At 47.5% G+C, this 26,011-nt stretch overlaps 1 protein-coding gene across 3 annotated transcripts in view; it reads right to left on the minus strand.

Moving 5' to 3' along the window:
• Positions 1-2,747: 2,747 nt before the first annotated feature.
• CCDC3 (coiled-coil domain containing 3) overlaps positions 2,748-26,011 on the minus strand; it is a 37,761-nt gene continuing 14,497 nt past the window's right edge. For 2 of the 3 annotated variants that reach the window (XM_078776340.1, XM_068113248.2), the window contains exon 3: positions 2,748-4,057. In XM_078776340.1, coding sequence (XP_078632466.1) covers positions 3,740-4,057 — 318 coding nt within the window. In that variant the 3' untranslated portion in view covers positions 2,748-3,739. Of the gene's footprint in view, positions 4,058-4,337; positions 4,547-26,011 lie in introns of all 3 variants that reach the window. The other variant, XM_068113249.2, reaches the window with a different exon arrangement.

The raw sequence follows: 26,011 nt of genomic DNA on the forward strand, positions 1-26,011 counted from the left end.
AAGCGTTCCGAGGCAGCAACTGCTGAGGTGGGTCAGAGATGGGTCCTGAATACATTTGATCTGGGTGTCTGCATGAAAGCCCTTCCCATCATCTGGCGCTGGCCAAATGAATTTGCTAGTCATGTAGTAACGATTGGACCCTTCCACACATCCATGAACTACATCGGGATGCTCACTGGACACAAGATGCGTGGTTCTGGATATGCAGAGATTCTCTTTGAGGCACAACTAGTAACAAGTGGATCTCTCAAAGGTGTTCTCAGTGGAAAGGCCTACGCAAAGTCCCTCTTTTGCCTCAAAACAGTGTGTGAGGCAATGGAGAGGCTGTTGATGGAGAGATTCACTGAGGAGGAGAACATCATGATCTCTGACCCTGCTGTGCTTCTCAGAATGACCCAGTCTTGCAACCGAGAGCACCTCGATGAAGCCCTCAAAGACCCCTCAACTCTACTCCTCATCAAAAATTTGCATAAAATTTGCATAATTTTGCATAAAATTTGCAGCAGTAATTTGCATAAAAATGGTATGTGGGACATTTTTTCAGCTTGGGGCCATAGCTAGTCATTTTCTACACATTTTTTCCAATCTAGAAACACTGATTAGAAGTATATCTCCGGGGGGTGCAGGGGGACCTAGTCTTCCTACTAGACTATTGAGGTAACGCCAGGGGGGTTGACTCAGCCTGTCATCCTTCCGAGGTCGGCAAATTGAGTACCAGTTCAGTGGTAATTGGGGCACTGCATCGGCGGCACAAGCACACTTCCAGAAAAATGATGCCAACCAGCAGCCACAGGCTGCATACAAAACAACTGCCTCCTCAGTGGACATATTATGCACAACGTACCTATGACGTGTCTGTAATACAGGTGTAAATCTAACCTACTCGAGCATACGGTCCATACTTTTCTTCACAGATCCTAGCTATGGATCCTTTTCTTAACAGATCCCCCACCTACCCCTTTTTTCCACTTGATATTATGTATATATTAAATTATGGTTCATAAGTTGGACAAGAATGAAGAAATACAAATGACATATAGAGTGATGAATAAAATATGGTAATTGCATAGTATATGAAAACAACCACTTTAATATGAACTCAGGAAATGGTGGTGTGACCTGGAACAAACAATGAACAGGTTTCATCAAAAATACTTGAGTAACTAACTACAGGGTGGACCATAAAAAGGGCAACATTTGATCATGCTGAGATTTTCTGAGTCATAAGGTTGTGAATACATTTCAAATTTCCTTAGATTGCCTGTGACAATTTTTTAATTGAAAGTATTAAAAACAATGGGGCAATTTAGCATTGAACAATGGAACTTTATTTATGACACGTACATTGAAACAGAGTCGCCAAAGGGAGTGCAGAGAGCATTTCAGAGAAGATTGGCAGCATCTCGTGTACCTGCTCACAAAATAATAAAGGCATTAGGACGAAAGAGGAAACATCCAGGCTCGTTAGAAAATGTGAATAAGGGACGTTTAGGCCGGTGTGTTAGTGTCCATGTCCTAGAGACTATATAAACAATAGGGAAAAGTGTGGAGAGAAGTCCACGTAAATCAACAAGACGATTGTTTGCTGAAACAGGAATCGTTCACACATTAGTACAAAATTCCGATTTTTTTTCCAGCGATGAATGAACATGATCACAGATGATGGGATGAATTTTGTAACCCCTCTCCTGAAGCACTGGAAAATGAAGACCTCAGTGTCTATGACGTCATTTTCTCTGATGAGTGCCATATTTACATTAACGGGAGGATGAATAAACATAATTTCAGACTTGGGGGATTGGAAAAGCCATCGGAACATGAAGAAGCATCACTGCACTCTCCGAAACTCACCGGCTGGGTTGGATCGAGTTCCTCACGAATCTACACTCCCTGTCTACACTTCCTACTACTTGTAATACCGAAAGTTCAGTAAATGACATCAGATCATTATCTTCACATACTAAAGACTTACTTATGCAACAGGCTGAGAAATAATGAAAGTCTGTGGTTTCAACAGGATGGATCCACATCCCACTCCTCTAATGAATGTCTTGCTTAGCTGAGGGAAAAATCTCCTAATCACCTTATCAGTCACAGAACTGAATTCTCATGGCCCCCCTGATCTCCTGATTTATCACCACTGGATTATTTTTTGATGCAAACTAGTCAAAGGGAGAGTGTTTCAGTTGAAACCAACCACATTACTTATTTCAAAGATGCGGTTATTCAGATTATCTCAGGAGTTATGCAAGACACCCTTCAGATAGTAACTTGGTGCTGCATAAAATGAAATGTATGGAACAAATCATATTGCTTTAAGTAATGAAACTTAAGGATTGTAAATATTTCACATAAAAAATTCTTTCATATTTGTCATTGTTGTCGAGTTACAATATTTTTTTGTTTTTTTTAAACCTTTTTTGCCCACATTGATTGCCCTGTATTATGGCAATCACATGGCAATTATGGCAATTATGGCAACCACATTGATGCCCACCCTGTATTATGTAGCGGTGATACAAACTCTTTGTTGAGCATGTCATTCATGTGACCTCACCTGTTTTACCTGGCATCGCAGAAGTCAATATGCAGTGTGGAATTAGTAATAAGCATGTTCAGTTGCTGCAGAAACCAGGACTGTCTTCCAAGAGAACATTTTGTGAGCTGACAATTGTCATGTTTGGAGCACGTGGTGCATTATCCTTCAGTATATGCACTTTTATGTCTTCACCAACAACACACAACTCTTCCATAGGAATCTTTTTATTGGAATTGATGAATACCCACATTCCCACATTTACCTTGAGATTGGGTTTGGAAATAAAAATATACTGGGAAATTGGAATATGACATGCCAATGGAGAGGTCATCATCTCTGTTGTTCTTCCAAAACTTGATTTCTTTTCCATTATAACAGTCTATGACATGATTTTTACTGATGCCATTTACCTTCTTAACATTACCCAAAGGGTGACGTGCATCGATCGTAAGTAAATATTCTGATCCGTGTCATCTGCGGCATCTTCTACTGCACAGCAAATAACTCTGATGTGGTTTGAACAATCATCGTATCTCTGCCTTTGTTCGTTACCTTGAGCTTGTTCATTACCACCAGGTATTTGGCACATAATCCCAACCTAACAAACCCCATCGACAACCTCCTGTTTGATAAAATGATTCAAACTTCAGAAAAATGAATTTGATATGACATACCACTTGTGCAACACACATGATATACAAATTGGAATATCTGAGGACTGAAAACCATGACAGAAGACTTTAAAAAAAAATGGGAATAAAGACATTCACTTCACCGAATATTTGCAATGCATTCAAAACTTCAAAACTTGCAAATTATCCGAATATAACAAACATAACAGCATAAAGCAGAGAAAGTGGTATATAAAAGGGGGCCTATAATCCATTTGCCTTTGTCTGGCGAAATGGTGTTACTACCTGGTAGTATTTATATTAAAAAGTAAATAGGATTTCCCTTTCAGATCGTGGAATTTATAATTAACGTCATTTCCTGAAAATTGCCTCTGGAATGGAATACATGTGACATGTAACTGGCTATACATATACACATACATACATACATATATGCATGCTCATACGTTATGCATAGAGTACAATGATGTTGTAGAGAACAGCACAGAAAGCACAATTTTAATTATCTTTAACAGAACCTATAGCAATTTTATCTCATGTTGGAAAGTTTCACTAATGAGGGACCAATTCATGTATGATCTCCAGATCCAATTTCTACCCAGTACTTATGCTTGGGTCCATATCTAGATGACTTTATCATGGCCCGAGGAGCCCTATGTACTCTGGCCCTTCCAAGATAGCTTAACACAAATCTGGCCTGAAGTTTGGCAAAAGCCTCCTTGACCTTCTTTGCATCTTCCTTTGCCTGCATTGCGACCTTTCTCAACTTATTCACCTTCTCGAGGAGACGATGGTTTAAATTCTTTAGGGTTGTGAGCTCTTGCTCAATGGCCTGGCTTCTCTCTTCCTCCTCCAGCAAAGCTTTCTGGATGGGCGAGCAGAGTATCTGCCAGAGAGGTGATGGAGGTCGATAGAGGGGTGAACAACAGGCACACCAATTGAGTCAATGTGATGGGTACGTGGGGAGAAGAAACTGTTTTGTTTTTTTAAACAAAATTGTCTTCCGAAGTAGTATATTGATACCAATGTGTGCTGATAACTGACATATTAAGTTAACTAGTGAGATACCCGTGCTACGCACGGGTGGGAGGCCAGAAGCAAACAGGCAATGCAGATACGGCGAATACTAAAGCATGAAACCAATAAATTCCACATTCCTGTAGCACCTTCAGTCGCACATCAGACATGGACAGCAAGTTCGTGAAGGTCTTCCATGAAAAACGTACCCGTTCGCAAACAAACGGGTACGTTCACGTATAGAAACCTCGATCGTGGGTCCGTGGCGAATCTGCATTTGGCGATCCGCGAAGTTCACGTTCAGAAAGGAGAAACCATCACGGCGTTCATCGTCGTCATTCACTTGAACTCCATATCTCTTTTTTCATTCAAAACAGCATATCTCCAATCACAAATTAATCACAAAATAAACTTTTAACAACATTGTTAATGTTTCCTTCATTGTAAAAACGACCAAGTCAACAGTTAAAAGGATTTTGAGCCGATAGGTGTTACGGCCTCGGCAAGATCGATGGAGACAGCAATCTGTTGGCTTATACACCGCCCAAATAGCTATGTGGAATTCTCTAATGTAGAGATTAAACCCACATCGTTTGAACTTTGGCCAAGGTCATTATTTACTTGCAGCGATCGGTGCAGCCGTTTGCGTGGCACCCGGGAAATTAACGTTATGCGGGAGTCCAAACCTGAAAATGCTGGAGGCCAAAGCTGAAATTGGAAAAACAATATAGCCTATTTTACTCCAGAAGAACCCAGGATTACCCACCCAAAATATCATTGCGATCAGTTCAGCCGTTTTTGCGGTACCTTCGAACGAACGGACGGACAGACAGACGGACAAACAGACAGATGAACGGACATTTGGTGAATTATAGTAAGATGTGTAGGAAAAGGGAAAATGTGCCAGTTTAACATTGTAGTCATATATATATATATATATATATATATATATATATATATATATATATATATATATATATATATATATATATATATATATTGTTGCGAATATGGAATTTGGCCTCCATATCCGCTTGTAAATATTCCCCTATTTTCCCCAATACTCCCCAACTATCCCCAATTCCCCATTCCCTAGTCCCATTGTCTGTAAACAACAATCAGTAGAGCCGACCTTCCCCTTATTCCCCCATTAAATGTCGTGCCCAGGTCCACCGCACCACACGTAGACAACTTTCGGACATCTTGCTAGTTATTCTTAGTCTATGTCAGTTAAGGACTCGTTTCCATTAATTCTGACTCTTCGTTGCACCAGAATGTGATTATATGGCATCAGTAGTGAGTTTAGGACCTTTCCCATACCTCCTTCCATCTTCTTCCCCAACAATTACAACAACAACAGAGGAGATGGCGGCGGCGCGGGGGAGGATGCGTCCTCACACCGGCTCGATTAGCGCCATTGACCACGCGCTCCACGGGGTTACCACGGAGGGGCTGGCTGTCAGCTCCTCCTCAAGGGCGGAGCCTGGTAACCCCCCGCACCCAATCAGAAGGGCGGACCGATTCCATCTGGGGCGGCGCTAGCGAGCCGAGGGCGTGTCACTCCCCGCCGGATATACGTGGCGACTGACCGGAAGTGAGAAGAGATGCGCCCCCAGCTGGAGAAAGAAGTACCTGCGCGCGCTGAGTCAGAGGCGCCCCGCCTGAGAAAGAACGTTGCCTGCGATCGCTGAGAGGAAGCGAACCCGCCTGGGAAAGAACGTGACCTCCGAGCGCTGTGACCTCCCCGCATCTTTGGACCGGACTGTACCCTGCTTTGAGCCAAGAGTGCACCTTGAGCCATCGCTATCTGCCTTTTCCTGCCATCAACCCCCGTGTGAGTCAGCCTTGTCCCGTTTACCTGTCGTCTGTCCGGGGTTAAGATAAGCCTGTGTCTAAGTGCCCATCTTCCTGTGATATACCTCTAGCCCCTGTAATCTAACCTTTCCGTACGAATATAATTGAGAATCGAAACATTGGTGTCTGTCATTATAATCCAGCCGTGTGTCTTCTTTTTCCTTATTGATCCAGCGTAGCGCGGCTCCGTCAACGTTCGAGTACAATCGGGTAATTTGTGCGGACACGACGGCCATTCCGCTCGGCCCACCTTAACATCAAAGTCGTGTCTGTAACAATTGGTAGTCAGGAGGTGGGATTCGAACCTGGGACTAAATTTATTTAGCCCAAATTTTGGACACCAATTGTGTTAGTACTGTAACAATTGGTGTCGAGGAGTGAGATTCGGACCCGGGACTAAATTAGTTAGGCCCAAATTTTGGGAGGGAAAATCGAGCCGGAGCGCGTACGGCGCTCGACCGAATCGATTCGGAGCGCGGTCCCGCGGTTACTGCGCTCGCCGAAATTATAACGAAAAAAAAAAAATTTTGGATTTGTTTTACGAAACTCGAATTTTGCAAGTCGCGCTATGGCGGATCAAGACGGCTGGGGTCCGGTAGGGGAGAGTGAAGCAGGGTCGGTCCAGGACCAAATTGAGACACGTGAGGAGAGCGAAACAGCGAGGGTAGCAAGCACGCAAAATGGCGCCTCGCTGGTCACCGCGCCGGCGACCGTGACAGCGCCCCCGATGGATTTGAACTCGTTTTGGATACAAATGAAGGCCCTTATGGCCCAGAATAATGAAGAAATGGAAAACAGAATGGGGAATCGGATGGATGCTCAGAGTGAGCGATTGGAGGGCCAAATGGGGGTAATGGGAAACCAACTGGGGGTAATGAGGGACGAAGCGAGGGCTCGGAGTGAGCAATTGGGGGTAATGAGGGACGAAGCGAGGGGTACTGGTGAGAAGGTAGACAAAAATTTTGAGGGGTTAGACAATGGGATAAAAGAGGTGAGACATGGGTTAGAGGGGGTAGAAAATAGAATGGCTGCCCAGGAGAATCAGATAGAGGGAGTGAAAAATGGGTTAGAGGGGTTAGAAAACAGCATGGAAGGCAAATTGAGGGACATGAGGGACCAAGCGGAAAGGGAAGTTAACCAAATGGGGCAGCAGATAGAGGGCGTCAGAATGGGGGTAGAAGCCAAACTGGATGCTCACAGGGAGGAAATGGAGCAGATGAGGGTGGCATCTGGGCAGGAGATGCAAGTGATGGGAGAAGAGATCAGAAGAGGAGTGAGTGAGGAGGTCGGAGGAGTGCGCGAGGAGGTGAGGCACTGTAAGGAGCGCATGGAGAAGGAGGTGAGAAAGGGGACTGTAAAATTGCAAGGGGGTATAGAGGAGTTGACGCTGGGAGTAGAACAACTGACGGTGGGACAGACGGAGTTAGTGGAGCAGGTTCAAAGGAACACTGCGGTATTAGGAGGTTTAAAGGCGACACAGAAAGAACTAAAAGATGACTTGGTAGCGACGAAGAGGGAATGTCAGATGGTACGTGAGGGACTGACGGCGAGGTTGGACGAGGTGGTAGAGGTAATGGAGACGAAGGACCGGCAGGTGAGGACGCACCTGGAAACGGTCAAGGTAGCCTTAGAGGATGAGCTTGAGGAGACGTACCGGGGAATAAAAGAGGTGAAGCACAAATTAGAAGAAGTGGAAGAAGGGATGAGCGAAATTAAGAAGCGACGGAGAGGGGATAAGAAAGAGATAAAAGAGGAGATAAAAGAATTGGTCCAAAGTCTGTGTTTGGATCGTGATGATGTGCTCATTAACCGGATGAGGGATTCGCAGGTGATGGAGGAGAAGCGAAGAGGAAGAGGACCCGGTGTAAGTGGTGACCAATATGGTCGTGCGTATGATGCGCCAGGGGATTTAATAAGCTTGGGGGTCGAGATGGACCCGGGTGTTCGTGAGAGGCCATTGGTGAAGTGTGCGACAGGTCTGGTGTGCGAAAAAGGAGGTGTGCGAGAAAGTCCGACTCTGGGGTGTGTGAGGAAAAAGTGCGTGCCAAGGAGTGAGGGTGCTGGCGAGAGTGAGTCGGTCGTAGCGTGTGTGCGAGGGAGCACATGGAAGCGCGGTGTGGTGAGTGTTACAGAGGGTGTAACGGAAGAGGTTGTGCGAGAAAGGTGTGTGACGGACAGGTGCATGAGGAAAGAGTGCGCTGTCAGAAGTAAGGAAGAGTGTCCACCTGTGGTGAGTGTTACAGAGGGTGTAACGGGAGAGTGTGCGCGAGAAAGGTGTGTGACGGACAGGTGCATGAGGAAAGAGTGCGCTGTCAAGAGTGGAGGTGAGAGTAGTTTGAGTGGCACGGAGCGTGAGTTGGTTGTGACAGGTGAGCGAGGATGTACACCTGGGATGGAAGGATGCACACCTGGAATGGTAGAGCGTGAGTGGGAATGCACGCTGGAGTTGGTGGTGAGGCACGTGGTTGGGTGTGCGAATGAGGGCACACCTGTGATTGTCACAGAGGAGGTGACCGAGGAGGGGGCGCGAAGCGGTGTATTGGTGAGGTGTGCGAGCAACGAGTGTGTGCCAAAGTGTTCGGTGGTCAGGTGTGTGACCAAGGCTGTGAGTGGAATGAGTGTACCTGGGTGTGTAAGGAAAGGTACGAGGAGCATGGGCACGGCTGGATGTGTGAGCAAGGAACGGGCTGCGGGGTGTAAGCGTCCAGGTGAAGCATCGACGTTAGACGGGATAGAGTTTAGAACGACTTATAGCCGAATCGGGCCCTCGGTGCGTGCTGGGCCTCGCTTTGAACGGCCGCGTCCGTGCTCCACTAGGCGGAGCTGGCAGCCCGCTAGAAAGGGTCGTCATGGCGACCACTTTTTGGTGAGACGTGCCGGCAGGTCTAGATCGGGGCATTGGATGGCTCCACGCCGAGGTGGTGTGTGGGATCTCGGCCCGGGTAAACCTTCTTCCCTGCACCGAATGCCGGACGCATCCAGCCGCTGGCACAAAACAACCAGCATCCATTGCTTGGCTTTACGAAGCCGGGCTTTGGATAGGAATTGGCGCACCGAGAGGCAGTAGTGAGTAGACTGGGTGATGAGGTTAGTGTTTTGGCCCCAGAATTAGAGAAAAACAAAATTTGATGATTGGCAAAGGATTGGCAGTAGTGATTGGCAGATGATGGGTAGTGATTGGCCAAATTTTTAATTTGTTGAAATTTGATGTGCAAAATTGGTTGTGAGAGACCCCCGATGTGGTGGGATGCCATCCCTGCCACCCTTCCCATGTGGGGGGCAAAGGAGCAATAGCTTATGGGGTGTATGGCAGTGAAAACTAGCCCGGGTGGGTTAGGATATTGTGTGTAGGGATCTAGAAGATGACATTAGGTGACGTTAAGATTAGTTAGTGACTGATACCTGTAGTGGGGACGCAGGTAGATTAGTATGGATGATAATGACGAGGGAGCGCAATAGTTTAAAGGGACGACTGGGAAGCGCAAGTTTCAGAAGGGAGTAGTTAGATGAGATGATGCCGTGTGTGTGTGAGGATGGAACAGGTGTGATTGCACAGGTGTGCAACTGGACAGGTGTGTGGAGCAGTGTGTGAGTAGTGAGTGTGTGGATCAGCGCGAATGCGCTTGGGGAGAGAAGGGTGCAGGTGGCACCAGGTGTGAGAGCACAGGTGTGCAGATACAGGTGTGTGGAGAGAGTTGGAGTAAGTGGTACGGAGTGGTGTGCGTGGTGCGAGGGTGTGGATGGGGGAAGAGTGGACCCCTTTCACGAGTACCCGGGGCGGGTAGTGTAAGTGTTAGGTAGAGGGTACAGGTAAATTGTGGTTGGATATTGGCATTTGTGGTGCGGTTGAAGAATGGTGTTGTGAATGGGTGCATTAGTGTTGTGGAAATGGCTGGGCGTGTAGCCTGTTAGTGCGTGTAGTTGGTTGGGCACTCCACCACTGTGAGGATGTCGGCCAGGTGAGGCCGCAGGTGGGCTCTGGGAGCCGGTAGAGTTGTGGATGGGGCCCGAGGATCCGGAGGATGGACCCGGGTAGCCCAGTGCCAGAGAGGGCACCGAGTGGGGAGAGTGCCAGAGGGCCTTCCCCAGGTAGTTAGGTTAGGGTAAGGAGCAGGTAAGCTCGGAGGCAACTGCAGTGGTGGAGGTGTGCAGGTGGGTAGACCCGCTGGGAGAGGTACACGCCACAGCCCAGAAATTGTGCGAGGGCACCGGGAGATGAATCGGGGGAGTGAGACCCCAAATTGAAAAGCACCACAGTTTGGCCAATGGGAATTGGTTTTTAGAACCCATAGTGTAAGAGGGCCAATGGGTTGGCCGGAGAAAGACCCCGGGTAGTGTAAAGTTGTTAAAGTCATTTAGGAAATAGTTAGGATTGATGAACCTGTCGCACCATACGCAGCCACTTACCTGTGGTGATGATGATGACTCCACACCTGTGTTTTCTTTGTTTTGTTGCAGGAGATGAATTGCTGTTGGATTTGTGAGACGCATCACGACGTGGATGAGACATTGGGGTGATTCCATCTCTCCCTCCCTAGGAGGGACTGATGATGAATTGGTAATGGCAAATTTTGATGTGCAGTTGGAGATGGCAAATTTTGATGAGAGTTGAAAATGGCAAATTTGATTGGTTAGGAGGGAGAGAAGACGAATTTGGTTTATGGGAGGAACGGGGAAGACAGTAGGGATGTTTGTTGATTTGTAAAGTAGATGTTTATGGGTAGTGTTGTGTTTTGTGGATGCAGTAAGGGGTAAGGGAGGGGCCATGTAGGTTACCTGGTGGGGGGGGGGGGGGGGGGCGTACGATAGGAACGTACCTGTCTCACCTGGTTCCCATGTGCCCCCAGTGTGCATCATCTTGTATTGCGTGCACTTTTGCGCCCTTACCACCTTACTCACTTGTCTGCTTCTTTTGTCTCCCACCTCCGAGGATCTGGCTTTGGGGTAGAGAGAGAGGAGAGAGAGGTGCTGGCTGCGCAGTTGTGGGCCTGCACTTTCGCTGTTTGCTGCCGGGATCGATACACCATATGGACCGCAATGTTTGTGGCCACCCACAATGGACCGCAGTTCGTTTGCGGCCAAGCACCACCCGGGGATGGACCTATGGGTCAACGTGGCACCTATGCCATACAGGTGAACCACTTTTAGTTAACACCAAGTGCACCACAAGAAGAGCAAGAGACACCTGCAGGGTTAGGGGTTGTCGAATTTATTTTTATTCCAATGAACAATGGTGACTGCACCGATTGGTGGTGGGGTGGTGCTTTTGATGCTCGGGAAGGGTGCTCTGCACGTTATTAAAGGCCGTCGGCCACAGAGCACTCGTGGGTTGGTGTATCGATGTTGGCAAGCGCGCCCTCTCTATGCATAACATCTGCATGTGTTCCTCCAAAAACAGGTCCTGGATCGTAGTGTAAATAGCAGCGTAGTCTTGTAAATAATGCTCCCTACCGGCTGTATGTGTAGTTTGAGAATTCTTTCCGGATTCGGTTATCCTGTGGGTGTGTTTCTGTGAGGAGAAGGGTGCAACGTTGCAGGGGGGCATATTTACTCATTTGTGAATATCTGTAAAACTGTCGCACTCAGGGTAGAGTTAATAGTAGAGGGAACTACATTGCGTGCCACACTAAAGTAGGTAAAAATTTATCGGGTCGGGACGCCCCGAGGGTAGAGAAGGGTGCAATGTTGCGAATATGGAATTTGGCCTCCATATCCGCTTGTAAATATTCCCCTATTTTCCCCAATACTCCCCAACTATCCCCAATCCCCCATTCCCTAGTCCCATTGTCTGTAAACAACAATCAGTAGAGCCGACCTTCCCCTTATTCCCCCATTAAATGTCGTGCCCAGGTCCACCGCACCACACGTAGACAACTTTCGGACATCTTGCTAGTTATTCTTAGTCTATGTCAGTTAAGGACTCGTTTCCATTAATTCTGACTCTTCGTTGCACCAGAATGTGATTATATGGCATCAGTAGTGAGTTTAGGACCTTTCCCATACCTCCTTCCATCTTCTTCCCCAACAATTACAACAACAACAGAGGAGATGGCGGCGGCGCGGGGGAGGATGCGTCCTCACACCGGCTCGATTAGCGCCATTGACCACGCGCTCCACGGGGTTACCACGGAGGGGCTGGCTGTCAGCTCCTCCTCAAGGGCGGAGCCTGGTAACCCCCCGCACCCAATCAGAAGGGCGGACCGATTCCATCTGGGGCGGCGCTAGCGAGCCGAGGGCGTGTCACTCCCCGCCGGATATACGTGGCGACTGACCGGAAGTGAGAAGAGATGCGCCCCCAGCTGGAGAAAGAAGTACCTGCGCGCGCTGAGTCAGAGGCGCCCCGCCTGAGAAAGAACGTTGCCTGCGATCGCTGAGAGGAAGCGAACCCGCCTGGGAAAGAACGTGACCTCCGAGCGCTGTGACCTCCCCGCATCTTTGGACCGGACTGTACCCTGCTTTGAGCCAAGAGTGCACCTTGAGCCATCGCTATCTGCCTTTTCCTGCCATCAACCCCCGTGTGAGTCAGCCTTGTCCCGTTTACCTGTCGTCTGTCCGGGGTTAAGATAAGCCTGTGTCTAAGTGCCCATCTTCCTGTGATATACCTCTAGCCCCTGTAATCTAACCTTTCCGTACGAATATAATTGAGAATCGAAACATTGGTGTCTGTCATTATAATCCAGCCGTGTGTCTTCTTTTTCCTTATTGATCCAGCGTAGCGCGGCTCCGTCAACGTTCGAGTACAATCGGGTAATTTGTGCGGACACGACGGCCATTCCGCTCGGCCCACCTTAACATCAAAGTCGTGTCTGTAACAATATATATATATATATATATATATATATATATATATATATATATATATATATATATATATATATATATAACACAGTTTGTGTGTGTGTGTGTGTGTAATGTTACCGATAGACTCCGAAACGGAGAGGCTTACGTGCTTGATATTTGGCATAGACATGGCCATTGAGCCTGGGACGAACATGGCCGAACTCAAAATATTTGACGATCCATATTTTTTATTCATATTTACCTCAGCGCATTTCAGCGCACGGAATCAACGGAATCAGAGCAGGTGGGCGCTGATTCGCTCAGAGCGATCACGTGATGACGCTATGAACGCTATGACGCTATGAACGATATGACGCTAAGAACGCTATGACGCTATGAAAAAAAAAATCGCTATGACGCTATGAACGCTATGAACGCGATAACGCTATGAAAGAAAAAATCGTTATGACGCTATGAAACGCTATGACGCTATGAACGCTATGACGCTATGAACGCCATGACGCTATGAAGGATATGACGCTATGAACGCTATGAACGCTATGACGCTATGACGCTATGAAAAAAAAAAATCGCGATGACGCTATGAAACGCTATGACGCTATGATGCTATGAAAAAAAAAATCGCTCGCTTTGCCAAGGGGCTCGCTCCCCCCCCCCCCCGTTCCCCTCCCCTCCCCTTCCCCCTCCCCCTCCCCTCCCCCGCCCGGCAATGCCGGGTACTTCTGCGAGTATATATATATATATATATATATATATATATATATATATATATATATACAGACTTGGCATTTAATATGGAATTTGTTTTTGTGGGGGTGAACTTACTTTTCAAGATGTCTTAGAACCAAAACTTCATTGGAATTATGTTGAAATTATTCTAGATTTTGTTAATGTGACCTTTAAAAGAAACAAAAACCACATTTGACATTTCAAAGCAAATAAATTGATCCTTGAAAGTGATGTAAACTGATATCGAACTCAATTCATGGACAGTACTGTTAAAGTTCTGTACGTTTTCCAGAAGTATCTCTTTATTTTGCACATTAGCCAAATTTTTTTATAACAAAAACAAAAGTTAAATTACGACTGGGATTACAGACAGTAAAATTACAGTTCAGTCCTTCGTGTAACCCCCACAAGCATTCAGGAGAGCACGTACACGTTGAGGCATGCTGTTCACGAGATTTGCCAAGGTTTGGACAGGAATTGCTTGCCATGCAGTGACAATAGCCTGCTGCAATTCACGCACAGAGGTCGGCTGCTGGTCCAAGTGGTCGATTTGACACTTTAATTCTGCCCACAAGTTCTCTATCGGATTCATATCCAGGGACATGGCAACATGGCAGGCCACTCCATATGCTCTACACCACGGTCAGCAAGAAAGTGTTGGATCATGCGAGCACGATGAGGTCATGCATTGTCATCTTGGAAGACAAAGTTTCCTCGAAAGGCTGCACGAGCAAATGGAAGCAATGTTTCTTCCAGAATGGCCCTGTACTTGAACTGGTTCAGGTTTCCATTCAGAACAACCAGGTCAGTTTTGCCCCCTGCATGAAAAGCTGCCCAAACGGTCACCCCACCACCTCCAGCTTGGACTTTTGGCACTATACAATCTTTGTTGTAGGCTTCATGCACTTGTCTGCGCACTCGGACGCGGCCATCTTGACGATAGACCAGAAATCTAGACTCGTCACTGAAGATCACGTGATTCCAGTGTCCTGGCTGCCATTGACGGTGCTCTCTGGCCCACTGCAATCAGCGCTGGCGGTGTTGTCTGGTCAGGCGTGGCTTTCTCAGGGGACGCCTGGCACGATAGCCTGCTTGAACCAGTCGTTGGTTGACTATCCTTCTGGATACAGGCACATTTGTCAGTTGCTGCCACTCAGCCCTAAGCCGATTAGCTGACTTGGTACGGCCATTGCGGACTAACCGGTGCAGCTGGCGATCATCCCTCCTTGTGGTTCTGCGGGGACGTCCTGGCCTCGGTATTGGAGTAGGCCCACCCCTCTGAGCATTTCGTTTCAGGATCTTTGACACCTGACCTTGAGTGATGCCATACTGCCGAGCAATAGCACGGTTTCATGCCGTAATTTCGTAAAGCCACCACTCCATGACAAACAGCATTGTCGAGTTGATGGACCAGAGGAAGCGGCAATAACTTTTGGAGACGTGCAGCAGTTGTTTTCCACTAATACAGAACGCAACAACCCTTGTATACCCGACTGTGAAGCCAATCATCAAATGCACCTGTCCGTACATTTTGCCATGCCACCTGTGATATAATCCTGTTGTTGACTTCTTGCTGCGACAGACAATCAGTGACATGGTTCTTTCAACAAATAAATCACCAAAGTGTAAAAGAAACTCACCAGATTGATATACTGAGTTAAGAAAGGAAACCCAAGTCAAGAAAAAAAAAAAAATTCCATATTAAATGCCAAGTCTGTATGTATGTATATATATATATAATATATATATCTATATATATATATATATATATATATATATATATATATCTATATATATATATATATATATATATATATATATATATATTATATATATATATATATATATGTATATATATATATATATATATGTATATATATATATATATATATATATATATATATATATATATATATGTATGTATGTATGTATATATGTATGTATGTATGTATATATGTATGTATATATATATATATATATATATATTATATATATATATCATGTGACTTCATACCATCAGTGGGGAACCGCCAGTAAGGTACCAGCAAGTGGGGCACCGTCATACAGCCACTGCTGCACCATACTGGGAGCGATAAGCACCGCCTGCCACACGGAAACATTATCTCTGGTATCCACTCACTATGTGGAGTCGACCTATATATATACAGTCACGTGAAAAAGTAAGTACACCCCATGTAAAGTTTTGACTTTTTCAACATATTTCAACATACAGCTATTTGATCTTCCTTTCAACAATATTGATAGATAAAGGTGATATAATATAACAAATATCATGAAACATTTACATTTTGTAGTCCATTGTATAATTTAAATAAACATAAATGCAAATTTCGCTTGTGGAAAAAGTAAGTACACCGCTACATTTATCACTACTTCAAATATCTAAAATTAGAATCAGGTGCACCAGCTCAGGTGCAAATGATTAGAACATCGTTAGAGAGGATCTTGGAGGAACCTGTCTTATTTAAACCTCAGACATTTAGTTTGGTTTTCTCTTTGTTGTTGAAGTGTGCGGCTTCACCATGCCAAGATCAAAAGAGCTCTCTGAGGCCTTCAGAAAGAAGGTTATAGATGCCTACGATTCTGAGAAGGGATTTAAAAAGATCTCCAAACAATTTGAAATCAATCATTCGACTGTCCGGAAGATCATCTACAAGTGGAGAAGATTCCAAACAACTGCCAACTTGTTCAGGCCAGGCTGCCCCAGCAAGTTCAGCCCGAGAGCAGACCGCAAGATGCTGAAAGACGTCTCTAAGAACCCCAGAATGTCATCACGGGACCTACAGGTAGCTCTTGCCACTGTTGTCAAAGTGCACGAGTCTACCATGAGAAAGAGGCTGCACAAATTTGATCTACATGGGAGGTGTGCCAGGAGGAAACCTTTGCTGTCCAGAAAGAACATCAGAGCAAGACTAAAGTTTGCCAATGAACACCTCGGCAAAGACCAGCACTTCTGGAACAATGTGCTCTGGAAAGATGAGTCAAAGGTAGAGCTATTTGGCCACAGTACCAGAAGACATGTTTGGCGAAAACCAAAGACAGCATTTAACCACAAGAACCTGATACCAACTGTAAAGCATGGTGGTGGAAATATTATGGTTTGGGGCAGCTTTGTTGCATCAGGGCCTCGGCAGCTCACCATCATAGAATCCACTATGAATTCTTCATTGTACCAGAGGGTGCTTGAGGAGAATGTGAGGCCATCTGTCGGAAAGTTGAAGCTCAACCGAAGGTGGACCTTGCAACATGACAGTGACCCTAAACATACCAGTAAATCCATCAAGGAATGGCTGAAAAGAAAGAAATGGAGGTTTCTGGAATGGCCAAGTCAAAGCCCGGATCTAAATCCCATCGAGATGTTGTGGGGGGATTTGAAACGAACTGTGCATGCATGAAACCCGTCAAACATCTCAATTTTTTGTTGAATTAATTATTGCAAAGTCAATTTTTCATTGTTTTTTGTTAAATTAGATCACCTTTATCTATAGATACTGTTTAAATGAAGATCAAATTTTGATATGTCCACATATGTTAAAAAGATTTAAAAAACATTTCATGGGGTGTACTTACTTTTTCCACATGCGAAATTTGCATTTATGTTGATTTAAATTATACAATGGACTACAAAATGTAAATGTTTCATGATATTTGTTTAATTATATCACCTTTATCTGTCAATATTGTTGAAATGAAGATCAAATAGCTGTATGTTGAAATATGTTGAAAAAGTCAAAACTTTACATGGGGTGTACTTGCTTTTTCACGTGACTGTCTCTATATATATATATATATATATATATATATATATATATATTGTTACAGACGCGGTTTTGGATGTTAGTTTACCGAGCGGTTTGGTATGACCGTGTCTGCACAGTTTACCCGATTATACTCGAACGTTGACTAAGTCGCGCTATGCTAAATCAATTAAGGAAAGGACACAACGGCTGGGTTAGATGACACGACACCAGGGGTACAGTTCTCAAGACCTCCGGAGGAGGTTATAATATTTGTATGCAGAGCGTTGAGATTACAAGGACAAGAGGTACAGCATAGGAAGGTAGGCACTTAGACACACTTATCTTATACCCGACAGACCACAGATAAACGGGACAAGACTGACTCACACAGGGATTGATGGCAAGGAAGGGCAGGTAGTCGCTGGACAGCACAAGGTGCACCTTGGCTCAGGGACAGGATAGCGCGGTTCAAAAGATGCAGGGAGGTATCGTCACGCTGGAGGTGGCGTCTGGTTCTCTTCAAGCTGGGGGCGCATCTCACGTCACCTCCGGTAAGTGGCTGCGTATATCCAGCGGGGAGTGACACGCCCTCGGCTCGTTAGCTCCGCCCCAGATGGAATCGGCCCGCCGCTTCTTATTGGGTGCCGGGGTTACCGGGCTCCGCCCTTGACGAGGAGCTGACAGGGAGCCCCTATTTGGTAACCCCGTCGAGCACATGGGCAATGGCGGCTAACCAAGCCGGAGTGAGGACGCACACTCCCCGCGCCGTCGCCGCGCCGCCCCCCTCTGTTGTTGTAGTTGTTGTTGTAGCATGAGATGATGGGAGGATGCGGAGATGAGGTTGTGGGGAGGTATTGGGAGGTCCTAAACTCACTACTGGTGCCATACAATCACATTCTGGTGCAACGAAGAGTCAGAATTAATGGAAACGAGTCCTTAACTGACATAGACTAAGAATAACTAGCAAGATGTCCTATAGTTGTCTACGTGAGATGCGGTGAACCTGGGCACGACATTTAATGGGGGAAAAAGGGGAAGGTCGGTTCTACAGAGTGTTGTTTACAGACAATGGGACTAGGGAATGGGGGATTGGGGATAGTTGGGGAGTATTGGGGAAATAGGGGAATATTTACAAGCGGATATGGATGAAGGCCAAATCCCATATCCGCAACAATATATATATATATATATATATATATATATATATATATATATATATATGTTGTGGATATGAGGATTGTGTTTTTTTTTTGTTTTTTTATTGCTTTAGTCTGGACCCTCCTGCCTCCAGTCTGTGTATAAAGGTCAAAGGGCGTTCCCATGATTAATTCCATAAAACATACACGAAGGACACCATATATCCCTGTTCAGTAGTTATATCCTTATTCTGTGTATTAGGCTAAGGCTTTGTCTTCCATTAATTAATACTCCATTGCACCGAATCAATTAAGAATAGCTCCCCTTCAATAATTCCATTTCCCAGCCAAACTCTCCATCTCTGGGTAAAGCAGTTCACAAGCGTGGGGTGCGCGCCCTCTCATTTCGCTGCTATAGTGAATATGTGCTCCGTGCTCTGTTTGAACAGGAGGGGCGGGGTCGCCAGGGAGAGGCAAGCCCAGGGCGTGCCACGAAGGGCGTGCCGTCGGCGCCATGCCCAAATAAGGAGACAAGCCCGTGGGATTGCCATAAAAGGTCACGAAACAGAGCACGGGGGGAGGGTGGTACCAAAACCGACGAGGGCGTGACAGACCCGTGCTGAAGGTATGAGAGAAGGGTGCGATGATCGCTGGGAGAAGATACACCAGAGATACGGCAGATGAGTCCAGGTGCGTAAGAGGGTTGGCAGTCCACCGGGAGAGAGTTGAGAGTTGCACCGGAGTTGCGTGAGAGATACGGAAAGCCTTTGGGTGGTTGTTGCGTGAGAGATACGAAAAGCCTTTGACAAAGAGCCGCTTCAACCAGCCCCGTTTCAACCAGCCGCGTGAAGCGCTGACGGGGCAGCGAGTGACCCTGCCGGTGTGCGGTGTAAAGCCGAATACAAGGAGCTGCCGGCTCCTCGCTTCCCGCCCGGAGTGGACCTGCTCGCTGTGCCCTGTGATTCCACCTGCTAATCCCTCCAAACGATTCCTGCCCTTCCATCCTTTTGCATACGTGAGTTTGTTTTGTTTGTTCTGTCCTGGGTAATAAGTTAAGCCTGTTTAGTTAAGCTAGTATTTTCACTGTGTCTTTCTGGTCCGTCCCTCTTTCTGCTTTATTTTCTTATCTTTCCTTCTTCCTTGGTTTCTTTGGTCCTGTACATAGTAATAAATTATATTCGTATTGCAAAACCTTTTTGCCTTCTTCTTCTTCTTCTTCACATCCGTGTCGCCTTTGTCTTTTCCCTATTGAATATCTGTGGCGCGATTCGGCCAATGTTCAGGAATCGGGTTAGTCGGGGTAACTGTTCGGGCGCGGCGGCCATCCGCTCGGCAAACAACATCCTAGCCGCGTCCGTAACAATTGGTGTCAGGAGTGGGATCGGACCTGAAGCGCTTAGTGCGCTCAAATTACGAGTGGGCCGAAATTTGTTTTATAAAAACTTAAATTTGAAAATCGTGCCATGGACAATCAAGGCGATCGGATGCAGGTGGGGGCAATAGAAGAGGGGTTAGGGGTAACCCAGGATCAGAGGGAAGAAATGGAGGAGAGCAATGAAGATCTGGTTGAGAAGGTGTCAGGTGCACAAAATGGCGCCCTCGCGCACGTGAATGCAGCGGCACCAAATTTAGCGGCACCCGTGACCGTAGCAGCACCGGTGGATTCGAACCTTTTTTGCTACAAATGGGGGCCCTTATGGACAAAATGGGTGAGCGAATAAGGGACGAAGCGAGGGCTGATAGTGAGCGATTGAGAGGCCAAATGGGAAATAAATTTGAGGGGTTAGACAATAAATTGGAGGGGTTAGACAATAAATTTGAGGGGTTAGACAACGGGATAAAAGAGGTGAAGAATGGGTTAACGGGGCTAGAAGATAAGATGGAAGGCAAATTGCGGGAGATAGGGGAGCAATCCGCCCGGGAAATCAAACAAATGGGGAACCAGATAGAGGAGGTGAAAATCGGGTTAGAAACCAAATTGGATGCCCAGAGGGATGAATTGGGACAGATGAAGGCGGCATCTACTAAAGAAAGGGAGGAGATGAAGGAGGAAATACGACGAGGTGTAAGCGAGGAGGTCTCGGGGGTACGCGAGGAGGTAAAGCGAGGTGAGAAGCGTATGGAGAAAGAGGTGAGGAATAATACGGCTAGGTTACAGGGGGGCATAGAGGGTCTGACGAGGGGAGTAGAACAGCTGACAGTGGGACAAAAGGAACTCATGGACCAAGTGAAAAAGAACACTGCAATAATCGGGGGGTTAAAAGCGACACAAAAAGACATCAAGAACGAATTAATAGCGACACAGAAGGAATGTCAGATGGTACATGAGGGGTTGACGAAGAGGTTGGAAGAGGTGACAGAAGTAATGGAGACGAAGGACCGAGAGGTGAGGACGCACATAGAAACGGTTAAAGTGGTGTTGGAGGAAGAGATAGAGGGGGCGCACCGGGAGATGAAGGAGGTAAAGGAAAAATTAGAGGAGGTGGAAGAAGGGGTGATTGAAATTAAGAAGAGACGAAGGGAAGCTGAGAAAGAGATAAAGGAGGAAGTAATGGAATTGGTACAAGGTCTGTGCTCGAATCATGATGGTGTGCTTGCTAACCAAATAAAGAGTTTGCAGGTGGCAGAGGAGGTACGAAGACAAGGTACCAAGGTGAGTGGCGATATACGCGGAAATGTATATGGTGTGAGAGAAGCTTCAGTCGGCTTGGGGGTTGATTTGGACCCGGGTGTTCGTGAGAGGCCGCTGGTGAAGTGTGTGATGGGTACGGTGTGCGAAAGAGGAGGTGTGCGAGAATGTCCGACTCTGGGGTGTGTGAGGAAAACGTGCGCGCCAAGGAGTGAGTGTGCTGTCGAGAGTGAGTTGGTCGTAGCGCGTGTGCGAGGGGGCACATGGAAGCGTGGGATGGGGAGTGTTACAGAGGATGTAACGAGAGAGTGCACACCTGTGGTGAGTGTTACGGAGGGTGTAACGGGAGAGTGTGCACAAGAGGATGCGCGAGAAAGGTGTGTAACGGATGGGTGCATGAGGAAAGAGTGCGCTGTCAAAAGTAAGGGTGAGTGCACGACCGAGTGTGGAGGTGAGAGTAGTGAGAGTGACACGGAGCGTGAGTTGGTTGTGGCAGGTGAGAGAGGATGTACACCTGGAATGGAAGGATGCACACCTGGAATGGAAGGATGCACACCTGGAATGGTAGAGCGTGTGTGGGAATGCACACTGGAATTGGTAGTGAGGCACGTGGTTGGGTGTGCAAGTGAGAGCACACCTGTGGTTGTCACAGAGGAGGTGACCGAGGAGGGGGCGCGAAGAGGTGTGTTGGTGAGTTGTGCGAACGACGAGTGTCGAGTGTGTGCAAAGGTGTGCGGTGGTCAGGTGTGTGACAAAGTCTGTAAGCGGAATGAATGTACCTGGGTGTGTCAGGGAAGGTGCAATGACAAAGAGCATGGAGACGGCTGGATGTATGAGCAAGGAACGGGCTGCGGGGTGTGAGCATGCAAGTGGAGCATCGACGGTAACCGGGTTAGCGGTTAGACGTTAGAGCGACGTATAGCCGAATCGGGCCCTCGGTGCGCGCCGGGCAGCTTTGCGTGCCGCGGGCATCCGCGGCGGTTTCGAAAGAACCGCCGTGCGGGATCCACGCCGGGCCGCGCTTTGAACGGCCGCGTCTGTGCTCCACTAGGCGGAGCGGGCAGCCCGATAGGAAGGGTCGTCATGGCGACTCCTTTTTGTTGAGGCATTCCGGCAGGTCGAGATCGGGCCATTGGACGGCTCCGTGCCGAGGTGGTGCGTGGGCTCTTGGCCCGGGTAAGCGTCCTTCCCTGCACCGAGTGCCGGACGCATCCAGCCGCCGGCACCAAACAACCCGCATTCATTGCTCGGCTTTACGAAGCCGAGCTTTAGAGATGAATTGGCGCACCGAGAGGCACTAGTGAGTAGACTGTGATGATGAGGATAGTGTTTTGGCCCCGAAATTAGAAAAACAAAATTTGATGATTGGCAAAGGATTGGCAGAGTGATGATTGGTAATGGTAGAGTGATTGGCAGATGATTGGCAAAATTTTGATTTGTTGAATTTGGACGAGCAAAATTTATAGTGAGAGATACCCGATGTGATGGGATGGCAACTCTGCCATCTCTCACAGCGGGGGCAAAGGAGCACTAGTGTTATGGGGTTTGGCAGTGAAAACTAGCCCGGGAGGGTTAGGATATAGTGTGTAGGGACCTAGAAGATGACCTTCGGTAACGTTAAGGTTAGGTAGTGACAATGATACCTGTAGTGGGGACGCAGGTAGATTAGTTTGGATGATAATGACGTGGTATGTGCTTAGTTTAAAGGGAAGACGGGGAGCACTAAGTTAGCAGGGCAACAGGTAGTGCAGATGATGCCGTGTGTGTGGTTAAAAGGTGTGATTGCACAGGTGTGCAACTGAACAGGTGTGTGGAGCAGTGTATGAGTGAGAGAAGGTGATTGTGCGTTGTGTTGACCAAATGGTCCAGGGACCAAGGAGGGTGCAGGTGGCACCAGGTGAGATTGCACAGGTGTGCAACTGCAGGTGTATGGAGAATGGTTGTATGGAATATATGGAGTATGGGAATGGATGGTCGTGGAGTGAGTATGATGGAAACTGTGGAGTGGAGTGGATGGTGCGGAGGTGTGAATGGGGGAAGAGTGGACCCCCATCACGAATACCCGGGGAGGGTAGTTTAAGTGTTAGGTAGAGGGTATAGGTAAATTGTGGTTGGATATTGGCATCTGTGGTGCGTGGTGGAAGAATGGTGATTGAATGGGTGCATTAGTGTTGTGGAAATGGTTGGGCGTGTAGCCTGTTAGTGTGTGTAGTTGGTTGGGCACTCCACCACTGTGAGGATGTCGGCCAGGTGAGGCCGCAGGTGGGCTCTGGGAGCCGGTAGAGTTGTTGTGGATGGGGCCCGAGGATCCCGGAGGACGGACCCGGGTAGCCCAGTGCCAGAGGGCACCGAGGGGTGACAGAGCCAGGAGGGGCCTTCCCCAGTTAGATAGGTTAGGGCGAGGAGCTCGGTAAGCTCGGGTGGCAACTACAGTGGTGGAGGTGTGCAGGTGGGTAGACCTGCTGGGAGAGCTACACGACCCAGCCCGGAAATTGTGCAAGGGCACAGGGAGATGAATCGGGGGAGTGAGACCCCAAATTGAGAAGCACCACAGTTTGGTCAATGGGAATTGGTTTTTAGAACCCATCGTGTAAGTTGGCCAATGGATTGGCAGGGAAAGACCCCGGGTAGTGTAAAGTGTGTTAATGTCATTTAGAAAGTATTTAGGATGAAAATCTCCTCGCACCATCTACATCCACTCACCTGAGGTAACGATGGTACTCCGCACCATGCCATGGTTTGTTGGTTTTTATTATTTTGATGCAAACGTTTGGAATGGGAGACGCATCATGACGTGGGTGTGACATTGTGCTTGATGTTCCATCTCTTCCTCCTTATGAGGATTGATGATGAATTGGGTGATGGCAAATTTTGGTTGGAGGGATTGTGAAGACGAATTTGGTGTAGGAGAAATATGGGGAAGATGTGACAGTAGCGACGAATTTGTAATGTGTAGATTTTGTACATATGGGGTAAGAGCAAGGGTAGAGTAGGTGACAGGGGGGGGTGAATTACGGTAGGGACGAGCTTTTCTCCGCGCCGTCTCCATACGCACCTCGCCTTGCATTGCCTTGTTTGATGTGTACCCTTGTGACCTTACCCCTCGCTCATCTGCCTTTTCCCCCTTTGTCTCCCACATGAGGACTGTGCGCTACTGGGCGCCGAGGGGAGCGTGCGGGAGTCCGCCATTGTGCGCCCGGAACTCCCAGAACCAGCTGTCTGCATCGATGCACCACATTATGGACCACATGTCTGTGGCTGAGCACCACTTATGGACCCCATGGGTTGGGGCATGGCCCCTCTACTGGAACCGGCCATGAAGGCCCGAGATCTTGCTGGCGGACCTTGGTCACAGGGCACCGATGCCCTCCAGGTGAACCACACATAGTTGGCCCTGTGGGCCATAAATAAATAAAGATGGACACGTTTGTGCACTTTTATTGCAAATAGGCCGCCAGCAAAGAAGATGACAACAACTGGAAGAGAGCATTAGCCAGCAGAGGGAGCCGAAGAGCAAGACACCACCAAGGGTTTGTTGTTTTTATTTTTATGAACTATGATGACTGTGCACCGATTGGTGGTTGAGGGTGTTTTGGTGCGTTTTGGGTGCTTCCTGGTGCATCGATGCAGGGCAGACTGTCTCCCCCCCCCCAAAAGAACGATCACAGGTCCTGGGTTACGTTTTGTAAATAAAGTAGAGTCATTGTAAATAATGCGCCCCCACCGTAAATGTATAGTTTGAAGACCATTCCGCAATTCGGTTAGTTGTGGGCGTGAATCTGTTAGGCAGGGTGCAATGGAGCAGCGGGACATATTTATTTATGTTTTAAAACTGTCACACTCAGGGTCAGGTTAAATGTAGAGGGAACTACACCTACGTGCCACACTAAGGTAAAAGTTCATAGGCCTGGGACGTGCCTAAGGGGAGGAGGGTGCAGTGTTGTGGATATGAGGCTTGTGTTTTTTTTTGTTTTTTTATTGCTTTAGTCTGGACCCTCCTGCCTCCAGTCTGTGTATAAAGGTCAAAGGGCGTTCCCGTGATTAATTCCATAAAACATACACGAAGGACACCATATATCCCTGTTCAGTAGTTATATCCTTATTCTGTGTATTAGGCTAAGGCTTTGTCTTCCATTAATTAATACTCCATTGCACCGAATCAATTAAGAATAGCTCCCCTTCAATAATTCCATTTCCCAGCCAAACTCTCCATCTCTGGGTAAAGCAGTTCACAAGCGTGGGGTGCGCGCCCTCTCATTTCGCTGCTATAGTGAATCTGTGCTCCGTGCTCTGTTTAAACAGGAGGGGCGGGGTCGCCAGGGAGAGGCAAGCCCAGGGCGCGCCACGAAGGGCGGGGCTGTTCAGCCCCATGCCCAAATAAGGAAACAAGCCCGTGGCTCGCCACGAGGGGCGTGCCGTCGGCGCCATGCCCAAATAAGGAGACAAGCCCGTGGGATTGCCATAAAAGGTCACGAAGGAGGGCAGTACCAAAACCGACGAGGGCGTGACAGACCCGCGCTGAAGGTATGAGAGAAGGGTGCGACGATCGCTGGGAGAAGATACACCAGAGATACGGCAGATGAGTCCAGGTGCGTAAGAGGGTTGGCAGTCCACCGGGAGAGAGTTGAGAGTTGCACCGGAGTTGCGTGAGAGATACGGAAAGCCTTTGGGTGGTTGTTGCGTGAGAGATACGAAAAGCCTTTGACAAAGAGCCGCTTCAACCAGCCCCGTTTCAACCAGCCGCGTGAAGCCCTGACGGGGCAGCGAGTGACCCTGCCGGTGTGCGGTGTAAAGCCGAATACAAGGAGCTGCCGGCTCCTCGCTTCCCGCCCGGAGTGGACATGCTCGCTGTGCCCTGTGATTCCACCTGCTCATCCCTCCAAACGATTCCTGCCCTTCCATCCTTTTGCGTA

The sequence above is a fragment of the Myxine glutinosa genome, chromosome 4 (genome assembly GCF_964187855.1).
Source record: "Myxine glutinosa chromosome 4, kmMyxGlut1.1, whole genome shotgun sequence".
NCBI lineage: Eukaryota > Metazoa > Chordata > Myxini > Myxiniformes > Myxinidae > Myxine > Myxine glutinosa.